The following is a 16,064-nucleotide window of genomic DNA, read 5'->3' on the forward strand; positions in this document are numbered from 1 at the left end:
TCTCTGCAGTCAGCCGCCCCTAAGAACCCCCACTTCATTCTGGCCCCTGTTCCATCTTCTTACTGGCACCTCACCTGTGTCCCCAGGCACTGTGGCTACCCTTTACTCTTCATCCCTGCTAGCTGCCTCATTCTGCCTGAATTCTGTAGGCCCTCCCCCATTTCATCCTGGCAGCCACTGGCCTTCCAGTTGCCTGGCAACCTCATGGCCGCCAGACAGACCTGGTTCCCCACACCGCTTCGGGGCTGAAGGTGATAGAAAGGGGCACAGGCTGGCACTGGTGATCAGCCTAGTGCTGAGTCACAGGGTACAAAGTCTGGGTATATGCACCCCCCCCGCCATGTGGGCTTAGTTCCCACGCTGCCTCCCTCCTCCACAGACCCATACCCACTCACTGGCCAAGGCATTGGGCTTCAGACTGGATGCCCCCTGAGGGCTCCAAATCTGACCTTCAACCTCCCCAAGGCCCCCAGGCCACCTCGGGCACAGCTGGGCACATTGCCCATCAGAGGAAGATGCTCTCTTTTTTCCAGAGTGCTAATCCAATTGGAATATTAAATTGAGTTAATATGAAGATGGAGATTAATTAGGGGCTAATCAGGATGGGGGAAGGAGGGAGCCGAGGAGAATAAATGATTCCTTTCTAGAGATACTTTTACTTTTTTTAATTACAAAAGTGATATATACTGATCGTGCAAAATTCACCCAGCAGACAAATGTATAAAAGAGAAAGCTTTGTCTCAACCCCAACTTAACCAATGTTAATGGCTTTCAGTGATTTGTTGTTGTTAAAAATGGATAACTTACTTTATAGAAAAGTACAATTGGACAACATGAATTTTTCCTTGATAATATATATAAATATGATACATATGTGTATTTAGTGTATGTAACATGGAATATACATAACATAGATCTGACTTACTATCTTCTCCCTTAAATAACAGAGTTTCTGACAGCACCCAGGTTTAAGGGAAGAGGCTGGGGCAGAATGGCAGGAGCTGTGGCCCTGAGTGACAGCCCAGCCTTCAGCCAAATGTAGGCTCTTAAAGTGTAACAGAAATCATGGTGACCCCTCCCTCAAGGGGAGAGTGATCAAGCTGCCCCGGGGACAGGGGACAGTCACTGGGTAACACCCTTCCCTAGCCCCAGCCGGATAGCACCCTCAGCTGTAGCTTCAGGACAAGGGGCTGCCATGTGGGGTATTGAGGGAGGCCTTTCTAGAAGGCAAGCCAGGCCAGTTGGCTGTGTGGCAGCATGTGCCTCTTGCAGGGAGGGGCTGAGGCCGGGCACACATGCCATGTGCTCATGGGGACCACACCAGGCTTAGCATGTACATTGCATGTAGTAAGCAGAGTCTGTTTGAAACCAGAGTCGAGCTAGCTTTGGGCTGGTTCTCCCAGTCAGCCTAAGTCAAGGACATTGTGCCCCTCTTTGAGGGCCCATACCTCCCAGAGTTGGGATCCTGGGACCCCTCATTCTTTTTGCTTCCTCCCTGGACCCTGCTTCCTGCCCCCAGCCGACTCTCTGAACTCCACGAAGGATAAATTCGCCGCTCACAAACCCGCCGCTTAATTAATGTCTGGAACTAATGCCCCAATTTGCTCAATGATTCTGCTGCTCACCTCAGTGACAAATTTGTGTTGTTGTTCTTTGGAAGCTTAAAATAGCAGGCGTGCCCTGGCTTCCGCTCAGATGGTTTCTTGTCTGGCTTCCCAGGGTGCCTGAGTCCTTTGCCCACTCCTTACCTGCTGGGTGTCCTAGGGAGGCCAAGGCCCTAAGTGGTTGGGGAACTCTCCTGTAGCCACACAGCGAGTCTGGAATCCAGGAGACTGGTGTGTGTGTGTGTGTGTGTGTGTGTGTGTGTGTGTGTAGCTGGCTGGCAGGGGCTCCCTGGGCCCGGATAGAGGCAATGGGCAGAGCAAAAGGGGCTCATGTTTGATTCCTGTCATCCTGCCCTGCCCCTGCAGACCCGCAGCTCACGCCACACTCAGGGAGCCCAGCCCGGGCTGGCAGACCAGGCAGCCAAGCTGTCATACGCCTCGGCTGAGTCGCTGGAGACCATGTCCGAGGCGGAGCTGCCCCTGGGCTTCAGTAGGATGAACCGCTTCCGACAGAGCCTGCCCCTCTCCCGCTCTGCCAGCCAGACCAAGCTGCGCTCACCAGGTACTACTCGCCCAGTCCACCCTCCTCCTGGCCACTGGCTCCTCCCTCTGCTCTGCTCACTCTGAAACCCTCTTCACCCCCTTCACCATTCCATCTCTCCTCACCCAAGCCCCTGGCTCCCTTCGCCACATTCGCACCTCCCTGCCCCCCAGCAGTCTCCTCTCCTTGGGGCCTCTCCCTCCTCAGCTTCTCTTCCTAGCCCTCCTCTCTCCCACCCCTTCGCTCCCTTGGCACCACCTGCCCTATCCCTTGCTCTCCCCATCTCCTCTCTCCTTCATCCCCATTCACCGGCCCCCTCTTCCTTCATTCCCCTCTTGCTCACCTCTCTTCCCCTCAGCGACAGCTCCCTCTGTTTCTGGCTCACCTGCTCCTGCCCCCAATTTCATTTCCTCATCCAGGCTCCTACCTGCCTGGGGTCGAGGAGGTGCCTTGAGAGGACGGCAGCATGAGGGGTGCCTGGGTGCACCTGCACTCCGGGGGCGCGTCTGGCCTCAGACCCTGCCTCTGCAGGACCAGCGCGGCTCCCGAAGGTCCCCCTCAATCTCCCAGCCGGCGTGGTGGCCGTGGTGGTGGTGGTGGTGGCGGCGGTGGTGGTGGCGGCAGCAGCTCTGACAGAGAGGGCGGCGTCTCCTTCGCAGGGGTGCTGTTTCTGCAGTTCGGGGAGGAGACTCGGCGCGTGCACATCACGCACGAGGTCAGCAGCCTGGACACGCTGCACGCGCTCATCGCGCACATGTTCCCGCAGAAGCTCACCATGGGCATGCTTAAGTCGCCCAACACCGCCATCCTCATCAAAGACGAAGCTCGCAACGTCTTCTACGAGCTGGAGGACGTCCGGTGGGCGTGGCCCCGGGGGCTGGGTGGGCTTCCCCAGGCTCCTCCTCTGAAGGGGGGGAGCTCGATTCCCCAGGCCTTTCCCTCCCCAGCTTCCTCTTGACCCAACCTCAGCCCTTCCTCTCTCCTTCCTAGATCATCTTACCCCCTCCCCTCAAAATCATCCACCCCTGCTTAGCTCGTTTTGGCTTGAGCTAACCTGACAATGGCGCGTGAGGCCGAGGAGGTGGGTGGGGGTGGAGGCTGTTGCGTGTGTGTTGGTGGCAGGCAGTCTGAGGCACTGAGCAAGAAGTTAGGAAGAGGCCAGGGGCCCCTCTTGCCACCCCTCTTCCCTCTTTCTGGAGTAGTTACCCCTTCTTATCGCAGAGCTGAGGGATGGTGACCCATTGCACCTTCCCCTTCTCCCCCAGGGACATCCAGGACCGAAGTATTATCAAGATCTATAGGAAGGAACCATTATACGCAGCTTTTCCTGGCTCACACCTTACCAACGGGGACCTCCGGGTATGGCTGGGGATCCCCAGGGGACTGGGGAGGCTGGGCAGATGGGGTCCAGGTGCACAGAATCTAGTTATTTGTCACCAGGGATCAAAGCCAGCTTTTGGGGAAGGGAAGAGAGGCTGAAGCAGAGAGTGGCTTCCACTAACTGTGAGGTCATGGAGGGGTCCCTCCCCTCATCTGCCATGATCCCCTCCTCTGCATCCAGGATTTCCCCAGCAGGCCTCCGGATAGTCTAGGGGGCCTCTATCAGGGACCACTGCTTCCCTTCTTGCTTCCCCAACCCTCACCACAGAGTAGGCTGGGGGTTGCCTCTCTAGTGCCTCTCCATCCGCCACTTCCTCCATGCGGGGACCCCCGATGGGAAAGGGGCCCAAATGCAGCAGGAGGGAGGGAAGGCGGAGAACAGAAGGGACTTCCTAAGCGTCAGGGGGGAGATGTCTCCTTAAGCAAGGGGCAAGGGATTCCCCTTTGTGACCAACCCTGTGAGGTTCTGGGACTGTCTTCTGCACAGAGGGAGATGGTGTATGCCTCGAGGGAGTCGTCGCCCACACGGCGTCTCAACAACCTGTCTCCGGCGCCGCACCTGGCGTCCAGCTCTCCGCCCCCGGGGCTGCCCTCCGGGCTGCCATCGGGGCTGCCCTCGGGGCTGCAGTCGGGCTCGCCGTCGCGCTCGCGCCTCTCCTACGCCGGGGGGCGCCCGCCCTCCTACGCTGGCAGCCCGGTGCATCACGCGGCCGAACGGCTCGGGGGCGCCCCCGCCGCCCAGGGCGTCAGTCCCAGCCCCAGCGCCATCCTGGAGCGGCGCGACGTGAAGCCAGACGAGGACCTGGCGGGCAAGGCGGGCGGCATGGTGCTGGTGAAGGGTGAGGGGCTCTACGCCGACCCCTACGGGCTGCTCCACGAGGGCCGCCTGAGCCTGGCCGCGGCAGCCGGTGACCCGTTCGCCTACCCGGGCGCCAGCGGTCTCTACAAGCGCGGCTCCGTGCGCTCGCTCAGCACCTATTCGGCCGCCGCGCTGCAGTCCGACCTGGAGGACTCGCTGTACAAGGCGGCGGGCGGTGGCCCGCTCTACGGCGACGGCTATGGCTTCCGCCTACCGCCCTCATCGCCTCAGAAGCTGGCCGACGTGGCGGCGCCCCCCGGAGGCCCCCAGCCGCCGCACAGTCCCTACTCGGGGCCGCCCAGCCGCGGCTCGCCAGTGCGCCAGTCTTTCCGCAAAGACTCAGGTTCTTCGTCGGTCTTCGCGGAGAGCCCCGGAGGCAAGACCCGCAGTGCGGGGGGCTCCTCAACGGCCGGAGCCCCGCCTCCCGAGCTCTTCCCCGGGCCTGGGGAGCGCCCGCTGGTTGGATTTGGGCCGCCGGTGCCAGCCAAGGACACGGAGACCAGGTGCGGGACGCTCGCGAGGCCTCAGGGCTGTTGGGGGTGGGGAGAGGGAACACATTCGGTCTGTGGCAGGGTTGCGTCCTGGACTGTGAGACCCCAGAGTCCTTTGTAGACCCAGAGTAGCCTTGAGAGTTCACTGGAATAATTTGGATATGACAGGGAAGACACTGGAGAGACGGACATGCCATTTTCCTTCCTTCTGCAAGACCTGGAGGGGTTGGATGAAAGGGCCCCAGACAAGGCCTCTGGAGACCTGGGTGTACATCGGATCCCTAAACCTCAGTTCCCCCAACTAAAATTGAGGCTGAACCAGCCCTCCAAGCCTTTCCTGCTCAGAGTTTGCAGCCATGAGAGCTGTCCAGCACACAGTCAGCTGAAGTCCACTGGGGAGGGGGTGCTGGTAAGAAATAGGAATGGGGAGAGAGGCACATTCCATTAGGTAGCCTCCAAGCTGGGGAACTCTTGCCTGTTATTCAGCTCCAACCTAAGGATACAGGGCTGGAGGAGGTAACCAGAGCATTGACCTATCCCCCTTCTGTCCTTGGGCAGTGCTGCCGAGATATGGAGAAGCAATTCACATTCACACAGCTCTCCTGTGGCTTGTGTGCCAGGCACTGCACTGGGCACTGTGGATGCCAAGTTGGGAGAACCTGATTCCTGCCTTGTTCAGTGGGGATGACACATTAAAAAAATACTTGCACTTCCTTTGAGAGAGTAGACAGGTGGTGTGGAAGGAGGGACTCCTTGAAGCTGTTGAGGACTCTGGGATGGCTTCTAGGAGGAGGTAGGGAGGAGGGCATGCCAGGAAGGGGGAAAACATGTGCAGAGGTATATGTGCAGGGGCCCCACCTCCCTGAGGTGGGGCCCATTAGAGAGCCAGTATTGAGAGATGGGGCCGGCAAGGGAGGAAATGACTGTCCGATGGAAAGGGGCCTTCCCAATGTTAGGTGGGGGACTGTGGGCTTGAACCTTTGGCATTGGGGCCCTCTGAATTGTCTGTGCTGGTGGCTGGGGAGGGAATGGTATTTCCTTTAATTATCAATCTTAGGAATGGAGGCATTCCTTAGGAACGGGGTCCCTCAGCAAGAGGGACCCCATACCCAGAGAAGGGTTGCTCAAAGCCACTATCCTTTCCAGAGAGCGCATGGAGGCCATGGAGAAGCAGATTGCCAGCCTCACGGGCCTGGTACAGAGTGCCCTACTACGAGGCTCGGAGCCTGAGACCCCCAGGTAAGACTCTTCTCTCAACACTAGTGCCATGGCCTATGGTTGAGGCAAGAGGAAGGAAAAGTGGGCAGCAGAAGCCTGGCCCAGCTCTGCCAGTGTCTCAGTGTGTGAATCTGGATGAGCCCCTTTCCTTCTCTGGGACTCCCATCCTGACATCAGGGGACTGGAGGAGATTTTGTTCAAGTCTCACCCAAGCTTTGATGGTCTGGGGTCAGCCCGGACCCACTGATGGCCATCTTTTCCCTGTGCCACAGCGAGAAGATTGAAGGCTCCAATGGAGCAGGAACCCCGTCAGCACGTGAGTGACCCTTTGCCCCTCCCCCACAGGTACTTGCCCTCTCCAAGCCTCAGATTCCTCATCTGTAAAGTGGGAATTAAACCATCAGCTATGTCACTGGGCTTCAGTGGATCAATGAACAGTCACCTTAGCCCAAAATGCCTTTGCCCTGGTGCTTTGCTCCCTACAGAAGGGCTGAGCCATTAGTTGGGGCAGGGAGTCAGAGCCCCATGCTTCTCTAGCTACTGTGAGGATCCGGGGTGGGAAAGACCTTGTCCAAACCCCTTGCAGGCTCAAGGTTTGTTCCCTTTCTCCCATCCTCGTGGTCCCTCTCTGCAGCCTGTGGGTCAGGCAGCCGGAGCAGCGGGGCCACCCCAGTGTCTGGCCCTCCCCCGCCCTCGGCCAGCAGCACTCCTGCGGGGCAGCCCACTGCCATCAGTCGTTTGCAAATGCAGCTGCACCTGCGTGGCCTACAGAACAGCACCAGTGACCTGCGCAGCCAACTTCAGCAACTCCGAAAGCTCCAGGTACAGCCTGCTCCGGGGCCTCGCCCCGTGCCCCGCCCCCTCAAGCCCCTCCCAGACACGACCCTCCCACTCACGCCGCAACCCCTTCCCACCGCTCGCCCTTGCTCCCCTCACTGCGCCCTCCTTACCCTTTCCCTGAAAACTCACCGTTCTCTTGGAGCCCCAGTCCGCCCCCAACTGAGCCCTTTCCCCCAGTCAGTATCCTCAGGGTAGTCCCAATTCCTTCTTGCCCAGCATTCTCCCCCACCCCTCCTTTGGGCGGAAGTCCCCCCCGCCCCAGATCCTCTCCCCTACCCCTTCCTGAGTCCGCACAGTTTTCCCCGCCCTCCCCCGTCTGGCAGATGGTCCCACCAGTCAGGAGCCTGGCATCGCTGTGCCCGCTCCTCCAGAGGGCCCCAGGGCCCATCAGGTGAGAATAATGAACAGAGACAGGCTGGAGAGGGGGCAGAGAGTTGCCATCTGGGCAACGGATAAGATCTCACCCACCCCCGCCATTGCCCCAACTCAGCCTTAGAACTGGGTTCGAGAGTTAAGTTAGTCTTCTCGCCCCAGCCACGGAAGCTCTATCAAACCCCACTGCTTGAGTCTTTCTTCGAAGCCACAGCCATGCAGCCGCACGGTCGGCACGGTCCTACATAGGGCTTCCTCTTGCCCCCCAAATATGCCCGTCCCGTTCTCCTGTCTCTGTATTTGCCCAGCACGTAACCTTGTCCTCCGCCCCCCACCCCACCATCATAGCCCTTCGCTCCTGCTCACGGCCACAGCCACGCAGCCGCACCCTCAGCATGTTCCAATTTAGCACTTCTCCCGCCACTATCCCCCTGCCTTTCTCCTCCTGCCTCTATTCTTCCCCAGAATTTAGCCCGGGGCCTCTGTTTCCCACCATCCCACCCCTTCGCTGCTGCTCGCGGCCGCGGCCGAGCAGCTGCTGCTTCAGTGGAGCCCGCCCAGCCTCCGGCTACCCTCTGCCCGCCTCCTCCCGGCCCTTCCCCTGCTGCGCACCTCCATTCCCTCCCACCCTGGTCCATCGGTCCCTCTGCGCCCCGCAGCTACAGAACCTGGAGTCATTGCGCGCGCTGCTGAAAGGCACAGAGGCGGAGCTGAGCATGCGCGTGTCGGAGGCTGCGCGAAGGCAGGAGGACCCTCTGCAGCGGCAGCGCACCCTGGTGGAGGAGGAGCGGCTGCGCTATCTCAACGACGAGGAGCTCATTACCCAGCAGCTCAAGTGAGGCTGGGCCCCCGGGGCGGAGGGAGGGCTGGGGGTGCGGCCTGGGCCCACAACCTGGTTCCACTGGGAGGTGCAGCTCCCTTCCTTCTGAATCACAGGTGACGTTGGTCTGGTCTGAAGCCTGAGTTCCTTCTCCTCTGTGGCCTGATTTCTCTGTGACCCACAAACCTTTGACCATCTGGCACAATTCCTGATTTCTTTCTTTCTTTTCTTTTTCTTTTTCTTTTTTTTTTCCTGGCTTGACGCCCTGCTTTTGCTATGCTTTTGCTTCCTCATGGTCCACAGTCTGGCTTCCCCTTGGCCTGCAGCCTAACTTTCATGTGGCCAGCAGCAGGATTTCAGTCTGTCCTCTGCCTGCTTTCATTCTGGACCTGTGACCTGTACAAAGTGACCCTTGGGGAGCCACAGCTGCCACCACTCTACTTCCCTGACCTCTGAGGCCCGATGTAGCCAAGGAAAACCCTCCTCCGATCCTAGTCCACTAAAACAAGGCTCTAGCTTTTTCAGAAGGAATGAGGAACAGAGAACATCCTGCTCCCAGTTGCTTAGACGTGGAAGGGTTAACCAGAGACAGTCCTCTGATCCAAATTTAGCAAATGGCTGTCTGGCCAAGATTCCGTCGTCTGGCACTGTTGATGGGAGAAGCTGCCTTTTGCTGTCCGTCCACTGAGTGAGCACCCCCGCCCCATGGCAGCCTTCCCTCATTAGTCACTGGGGTCTGAGACAGAGGTCCTGCTCCTTTCTCTGGCTTCCCTTTTGGTGGCACAGGGCACAAAGGGACTTGAAGTCCAGCTCCAGCAATGAGAGACTATGTGATCAGGGTAGTTTCTGCCCTTCTCTGTTCTTCAGCTTCCTTATCTGTGCCCAATAAGATTTTTGCTGTTCTTTCCAGGGAGGGCTTGGGTTCTACTGGCCAGTGACTTGGGGAGCCAGGAGAGGAAAGGATCCCAGCTTGCAAGGGGCTCCTTGAGAAGGGTCCCTACTTCTCAGCCTTGGGCCCACACAGCCTATGCATTTCAGTAGGGCACAAGATTCCCATGACCCCTTGGGGCTGAGGTGAAATAAGGGGCCACTTCTCTTGGAAGTAAGCTGGCGGCAGCCACCCCATCACTTCCAGTGTAAAAGCTTAAGGACAACATCAGTCAGATCTCCAAGTAGACTGACGGCTGCCATCACCCCTCATCCATTGACCCAACTTTTCTGTCCTCTCTTTGTCCCTTTTCACTCAGCACAGAGGAGCTGGGTTAGAATTTTTTAAAGGAACTTTACTGAGACATTAAAGGAAAATAAAAGAAAATATAAAAGCATAGAGGCAGAAGAGATGAAAAGACAGATTGAAGCTTCTGTCATATGCATGTCTGGTCCTCAGCTTCCTGGGGGCCTCAGTTCTCCAGGAGCACACAGACTCCCTGCCCGCTGTCTTGTTATCAAACTCTGTTCATACGGCTCGCTTGAGAGAGTTTGGGCTACTACGTTGCTTCTGGCAGGATTCTCCATCCACTTTGAAGGGGGTCCTGCCTTTTCGGGGGGCGGCCCGGGCTGGGCTGTACATCAGCCCCACAGTGGCTCTAGCTTGGCTTACAAGGGCCCTCCCTGCCAGCTCCCCTAGCATCCCTGGGCTTTAGGCTGACCAGCAGGCCCATCCTTACCCCTATCCTGGCTGTAGCCCCTGAAGGCCCACTCTTGTTCTGCTTTGCTCTGCCCCTTCCTCTTGCCCTGGCATCTTGCTGGAGGTTAAGGCCAATTCTGTGCTTCATTCAGCTTGGCTCTCTCACCTGTTTTTCTACCGAAGCATTTGATCCCTGTCTAGACGTTACCCTCTGCCAACTGAGACCTTTTGGCCTCTGGAGCCCAACTAGAACTAACCCAGTACCGGCTTTGTAGGCATACGAGCTACTCAGTCACAAAGGGCCCCATGCTCTTAATGGCCCCATACTCTGCTGTTGTCATCTTGGAATCTGTAATGATTTTTTAACCAGGGGCAAAATCTTCATATTCCACTGGGCCCCATAAATTATAGAGCTGGTTCCGTCCTGACCCTGCCCTCTCCACCCCTCCAGGACTGAACCTGGGTCTGGAAAGCCCAACCACTTTGTGATAATGGTGTCTAGACTTGCACCAGTCTGGGGTTCATTTGCAGAACCCGCACAAGTTGGGTCTCCCAAAACTTCGGCAGGTTTTGTGATCAGAAAATCAAGGTGACGGGGCGCCTGGGTGGCTCAGTCAGCTGAACATCCAACTCTTGATCTCAGCTCAGGTCTTGATCTCAGGGTCATGAGTTCAAGCCCCACGCTGGGTGTGAAGCCTACTTTAAAAAAAATGAGGTGCTAATTGCGCCTAAGGAGGACCTAGCCTCTTCTGCCTGAGAGTTGCAGTGTCGTGTCCTCTTGAAGGCTTACTCGAGTCCTCCTTTAAATGGGGGTCTCGGGGCGCCTGGGTGGCTTGGTCGGTTAAGCGTCCGACTTCAGCTCAGGTCATGATCTCACGGTCTGTGAGTTCGAGCCCCGCATCGGGCTCTGTGCTGACAGCTCAGAGCCTGGAGCCTGTTTCAGATTCTGTGTTTCCCTCTCTCTCTGCTCCTCCCCCGTTCATGCTCTGTCTCTCTCTGTCTCAAAAATAAAATAAAACGTTAAAAAAAATTAAAAAAAAAATGGGGGTCTCTTCCCCTCAGAGTGATGTCTGGAAGTGACCATTTTACAAGACTGGCACACCCTGAGCCAGTTAGGTGTCACGCATAGCAGGGGAGAGTTGTTGTTTCCCACGTAGGAGAGCAAGGGCTGGGTGGGACAGGGATGGGGATGGGCTGATGTTAGGTCCAATGTGGAGGTGAGATGCAGCCGAATCCAACAGCCGAAGTCAGACATGAATAGATTCTGCTTTGCTGCAAAATAGTTGCATGACCTGAAACAAGCTACTTAATCTCCCTGAACCTCTTTTTTTTTTTTTTTTTAATGTTTTAATGTTTATTTATTTTTGAGAGAGAGACAGAGTGTGAGTGGGGGAGGAGCAGAGAGAGGAGACACAGTATCCAAAGTAGGGTCCAGGCTCTGAGCGGTCAGCACAGAGCCCGATGCAGGGCTCGAACCCACGAACCATGAGATCATGACCTGAGCCGAAGTCGGACGCTTAACCGACTGAGCCACCCAGGTGCTGTCCCCCCGCCGCCCAACCCTTTTTAATGCCAAAGTTCATTGTGTTAGTTAGGGTAGCTGCTATAACAAATTGTGTAATGATTTAAAAGTAATAGACATACGTTTTTTGTTTTTGTTTTTTCTCTCATGGAACAGTACCGGGTGGGTTAGTGGAACAACTGTTTTCCATGCAATCATTCAGGGACCCAGGCTAATGGAGGTTTTGCCATCTCCAATACATGCCTTCTGAGATCATGCCAAGGGTCCTTGCCTTTCAACCCATAGGAAGGGGGGGAAGAGCATGGAGGAGCTTACAGGGGAGGTTTTAATGGGCAGGCCTGGAAGCAGCCTATACGCCTTCAACTCACTTTCCATTGGCTGGACCTCAGGCATTGGCCATTTTAACTGCAAGGGATGCTGGGAAATGTAGTCTAATGTCTGAGCTACCGTTTGTGTGTAAACGGGAGGTAATAATGGCTCCCCACACCCAGGATTTTTTGTGAGGATTAAATAAGGTAATGAAAGTGGAGGGCTGAATGTGGCACCCGGTGTGCTATAAGCGCTTCGTACAAGTTAGGCAGCTCTTTAACCGCCAGGGCTGAGTCACAGGAATGTGTCCTTGCTCCAGTGTGGTCTGTCTTTTCATCCGCTAGTTGGATGGAGATGTATAGGCATGCTGATAAGATTTGCTAGTGACACAGAGCTTTGAGGGGAAGCAAATCTGTTGCAGGGTAGAGCCGAGATTCAAAAGTTGTTCCCACCTGGATTGTTGAGCTGAAATCCGGCAGATGGCATTTGACAAGAATGTATGTAAAGCCTTGCATGTGGGTCAGGGATGTCAGTGACTCACGTACGGAATTGGAATGACCTACCTGGACAGCGGTTCCTTCTTTCACTTATTCATTCATTCCACAACTATTTACCAGACACCTATTCTGCTCCAGGCACGGTGCCAGGTGCCGGGAATTGGAGATGAATCCAGAAGACCCGGTCCCTCTCTGCCTGCCAGGAGCTACACAGCCCAGCAGGCAAGAGCTCCAAGGGTTGGTGAGGGAGGCAGAAAGCAGACTCCCAACTCCCAAGTGTAGAAGTTCCCACTGAGACCTGAGGAAGGAGTGGGAATTAGTCACACGTGTGCATATGTGTGCATGAGTGTGTGTGTGTGTGTGTAAATGGAATGTTCTAGGCAGAAGAAATGGCATCGGAAAGGCCTAGAGAAGGCAGCAAGTACAAGGACCTCAGAGAAGTTGTAGACCGTTCTAAACAGAAGGAAGCCAGAGGAGGACAGGGGATGTGGCTGGAGGGAAACTAAGAGCAGCCCCCAGGGACTGACCCCTTACCACCCCTTTCCCATGTGTATTTGCTCGCTTAATCCTCACAATGGCCCCTGGAGGGAAGAACTCTCACTACCCCCCCCCCCCCCATTTCTTGGATAGGAAGGTTACAGCCCAGAAATAGTACATAACTTGTCCAAGGTCTCTCTGCTGGGACGGGCAGAGCTGGGATTGGAATTTGGATCTGATTCTAGAGCCAAATTTTCAACTACTACCCTCATGCCCTTCTTGGCTTGGATTTTAGCTTCAGGACGATGGGATCCATGTAAGGTTCAACGCAGGAGGTAATGACTTGGTGTGATTTTACATTTTAGAAAGATGTGGGGCTTGGGGTTCCTGGGTGGCTCAGTCGGTTGAGCGTCCGGCTCTTGGTTTCAGCTCAGGGCATGATCTCACGGTTTCGTGAGTTTGAGCCCCACGTCGCATCAGCTCTGTGCTGACAGTGCAGAGCCTGCTTGGGATTCTCTCTCTCTTCCTTTCTCTCTCCCCCTCCCCCACTCATGCTGTCTCTGTCTCTCTCAAATAAATAAACAAACAAAAATACTCTTAAAAAATAAAGATGTGGGGTTTTAAACGGCACAAGCTCAGCATAAACTTGCTGACACCTGAAAACAGTTTTGTCCTCAAGGGAAGAGGCTGAGTGCCTGGATCATTTGAGAAAAGGTAGATGGACATGGCAGGGGCCACCCCTCAAGAGAGGAGACCCCACAGGGGCACATGCAGTGGCCTCCCGTTCCCGGAAAGGCTGCCAGGTTCTCTGCTGCCTCTTTGGCAGGAAGGGCAGAGGATGCAAGTTATAGGGAGGGAGATTCGGGCTGACGTTTGGCATTTCTCTGAGGTTTGATCTCACCTGGGCCTGTAGCCTGGTGAATGGCTTTTAAATGCGATCCGACCGGTGGCCTGATTTCTTTCCAGCTGCCCAATTTCAGGGGGCTGGGCTGGGGCCAGAAGGGCTGAGGGGGTCTCTCTCTGGCCGCAGTGACCTGGAGAAGTCGGTGGAGAAGATCCAACGGGATGTGTCCCACAACCACCGGCTGGTGCCTGGGCCGGAGCTGGAGGAGAAGGCGCTGGTGCTGAAGCAGCTCGGGGAGACCCTGACTGAGCTCAAGGGTGAGACTGGAGGCGAGAGTGTGGCACGTGGTCCAGTGGGGGAGTCCCTGCTTCACCCCCACCGCCCACCCCCGGGCGCTGCCCTCCCTGCTGCCTGTCCTCCCTGTCCTTGGAGCTGCTCCCTCCCCAGCTCACTCCTTCTGGTCCCCTCAGCTCACTTCCCAGGCCTGCAGAGCAAGATGCGGGTAGTGCTGCGTGTGGAGGTGGAGGCCGTGAAGTTCCTGAAGGAGGAGCCGCAGCGCCTAGACGGGCTACTCAAGCGCTGCCGTGGGGTCACAGACATGCTGGCCCAGATCCGAAGGTCTTTCTATCCCTGACTTCTTAGCTCCGACCTCCGATTTCCCAGGAGGTCACACACTGGGCGTAGATCAATAGATCGGCCTGGCCCCTTATCCTGACTCCTTTAGAGGTCACTGATATGCCAACTGGATCTGAACGTCAACTCTGACCTGTGACCCCTGGCATGGTGTAGGCTTGGCTCTCCCTTATGCTGGATGCAGTCACTCCTCCCCAGACCCTTCCGTCTGTCCTGCAAGATCCCAGAGCCCTCCTCACACCCTGCCTCCCCCAGGCCAGGCTTCCCTCACACGGGGCCCCCAACACGTGGGTCTCACAGCTGCCCCTAACTCTCCCAACCCCAGGCAAGTGGACGAGGGTGTGTGGCCACCCCCCAACAATCTCCTGAATCAGTCCCCCAAGAAGGTGACGGCCGAGACGGACTTCAACAAGAGCTTGGACTTCGAAATGCCACCCCCCAGCCCTCCACTGAACCTCCATGAGCTGAGTGGGCCCGCTGAGGGAGCCCCTCCTACTCCTAAGGGCAACCCTACCAAAGGCCTGGACGCTGCTGGCAAGAGAAGCGTGGACAAGGCTGTGTCTGTTGAGGTGCTGGGCCCGGGATGGGGGGAGGCACAAGCCAGGCTCACGTATTCTCACCACCATCCTAGATTGGGAAGTGCCAGCACGTGGGTACCTTTTCCTGGGGGAGGAGGAAGTCTGAGAAGCACATGGATGGTGGCATTAGTTCTGCCAGACAGAAAAGCATTTTATGAACCTGTGACAGTCAAGGCAGTGTGATGCTGGCATAAGAATGGGCCGTGTGGTCAACGAAGCAGAATAGAATGTCCCCCAACAGGGCTGAGTGTATCAGGAGAGTAGCGTGTGACAAAGGCGGCATTCCAGACTTACAGGGAGACACTCAAGGAGAAGTCTGAGGGTCCCCCAGGGGCTGGATCAAACTCCCTTCTCCATTCCTGTTGTGCGTGGCTGGGGGAAGGGGCTGCAGCCCCTGAGGCCAGGAGCAGGCAGCTGCTTCAGTGCTGATTCTCAGTCTTCCTGTCAAGGCTGCCGAACGGGACTGGGAGGAGAAGCGGGCAGCCCTGACCCAGTACAGCGCCAAGGACATCAACCGGCTGCTGGAGGAGACGCAGGCAGAGCTGCTGAAGGCCATCCCTGACCTGGACTGTGCGAGCAAGGCCCACCCGGGCCTGGCCCCCACCCCTGACCACAAGCCCCCTAAGGCCCCCCACGGCCAGAAGGCAGCCCCCCGAACGGAGCCCAGTGGAAGGAGGGGCTCAGGTATGGGGGCAGGTAGGGGACTGGCAAAGAGCCCAGAGGAGGGGGGCCCCCATCGTCAGGAGCTCTGGGGTTGGTGGGGGAGGCCCTTGGGCGTGAGACCCTCTGCGGTCATCCTGCCAGAGGAGGGAGGTGCTGGGGCATCAGCATCCTGACCTTCAGCCGCTATAGGGAGACCCAGAGGGCAGGGTAGCGCTGGACTCCATCCGGGGCTTTTCCCGCTGCCGTGACTGCTGCTGAGAGACCCACGCAGGGAGGATGAGCAGGCCCAGGCTCTGTCTGCATGTCATGACTAAGTATGTGCTCTGAACCAGCCTGTGCTCAGACAGGGCATGGTGCTGGTCCCTACGGTCGTGGTTTCTGTGCTCCCCGAGCCCGTGAGCTCACAGGGGAGGCAGAAATCCAACCAGGAATAGCAGTCACCATTCATTCATTCCTGCTGTACGTATTTGTTAAGCACCTACTGTGTGCTGAGGATAAGGAGATAAGACACTGCATGTTTCCAAGGAGCTTAAAATTTAGTGGCGGTGTAATACTAACATTTTTGTTTATTGGGCACTTACTATGTGACGGGAACTACTCCAAATGCTTTCTATATGTTAATCCTTACAATTTTGCAACAACCCCAGGGGGCAGATACGGTAATTATTCCCATTTTATAGATGAGAACACTAAGGCACAATGTAGCTAAGAGATCTGTCCCAGGCCATGCTTAGTGGGTAAAACAGAAAATAGGACGCAGGTGCTGCCTGTAACGGTGGCCACGCAGTC

General features: G+C 56.6%; 1 protein-coding gene across 5 annotated transcripts in view; it reads left to right on the forward strand.

Annotated features, from left to right (window-relative positions):
- The window catches only part of SRCIN1 (SRC kinase signaling inhibitor 1), a 67,478-nt gene that overhangs the window by 36,363 nt on the left and 15,051 nt on the right, over positions 1–16,064 (forward strand). For all 5 annotated transcript variants that reach the window (XM_053892354.1, XM_053892355.1, XM_053892356.1 and 2 more), the window contains 12 exons: positions 1,971–2,166; positions 2,805–3,003; positions 3,411–3,504; positions 4,013–4,887; positions 6,022–6,114; positions 6,366–6,409; positions 6,728–6,915; positions 7,965–8,140; positions 13,588–13,718; positions 13,872–14,019; positions 14,360–14,603; positions 15,062–15,296. In XM_053892354.1, coding sequence (XP_053748329.1) covers positions 1,971–2,166; positions 2,805–3,003; positions 3,411–3,504; positions 4,013–4,887; positions 6,022–6,114; positions 6,366–6,409; positions 6,728–6,915; positions 7,965–8,140; positions 13,588–13,718; positions 13,872–14,019; positions 14,360–14,603; positions 15,062–15,296 — 2,623 coding nt within the window. The remainder of the gene's footprint in view (positions 1–1,970; positions 2,167–2,804; positions 3,004–3,410; positions 3,505–4,012; positions 4,888–6,021; positions 6,115–6,365; positions 6,410–6,727; positions 6,916–7,964; positions 8,141–13,587; positions 13,719–13,871; positions 14,020–14,359; positions 14,604–15,061; positions 15,297–16,064) is intronic.

This window comes from Panthera pardus, unplaced genomic scaffold, assembly GCF_024362965.1.
Source record: "Panthera pardus isolate Hobbes unplaced genomic scaffold, ASM2436296v1 HiC_scaffold_3, whole genome shotgun sequence".
In the NCBI taxonomy this organism is placed as follows: Eukaryota; Metazoa; Chordata; class Mammalia; order Carnivora; family Felidae; genus Panthera; species Panthera pardus.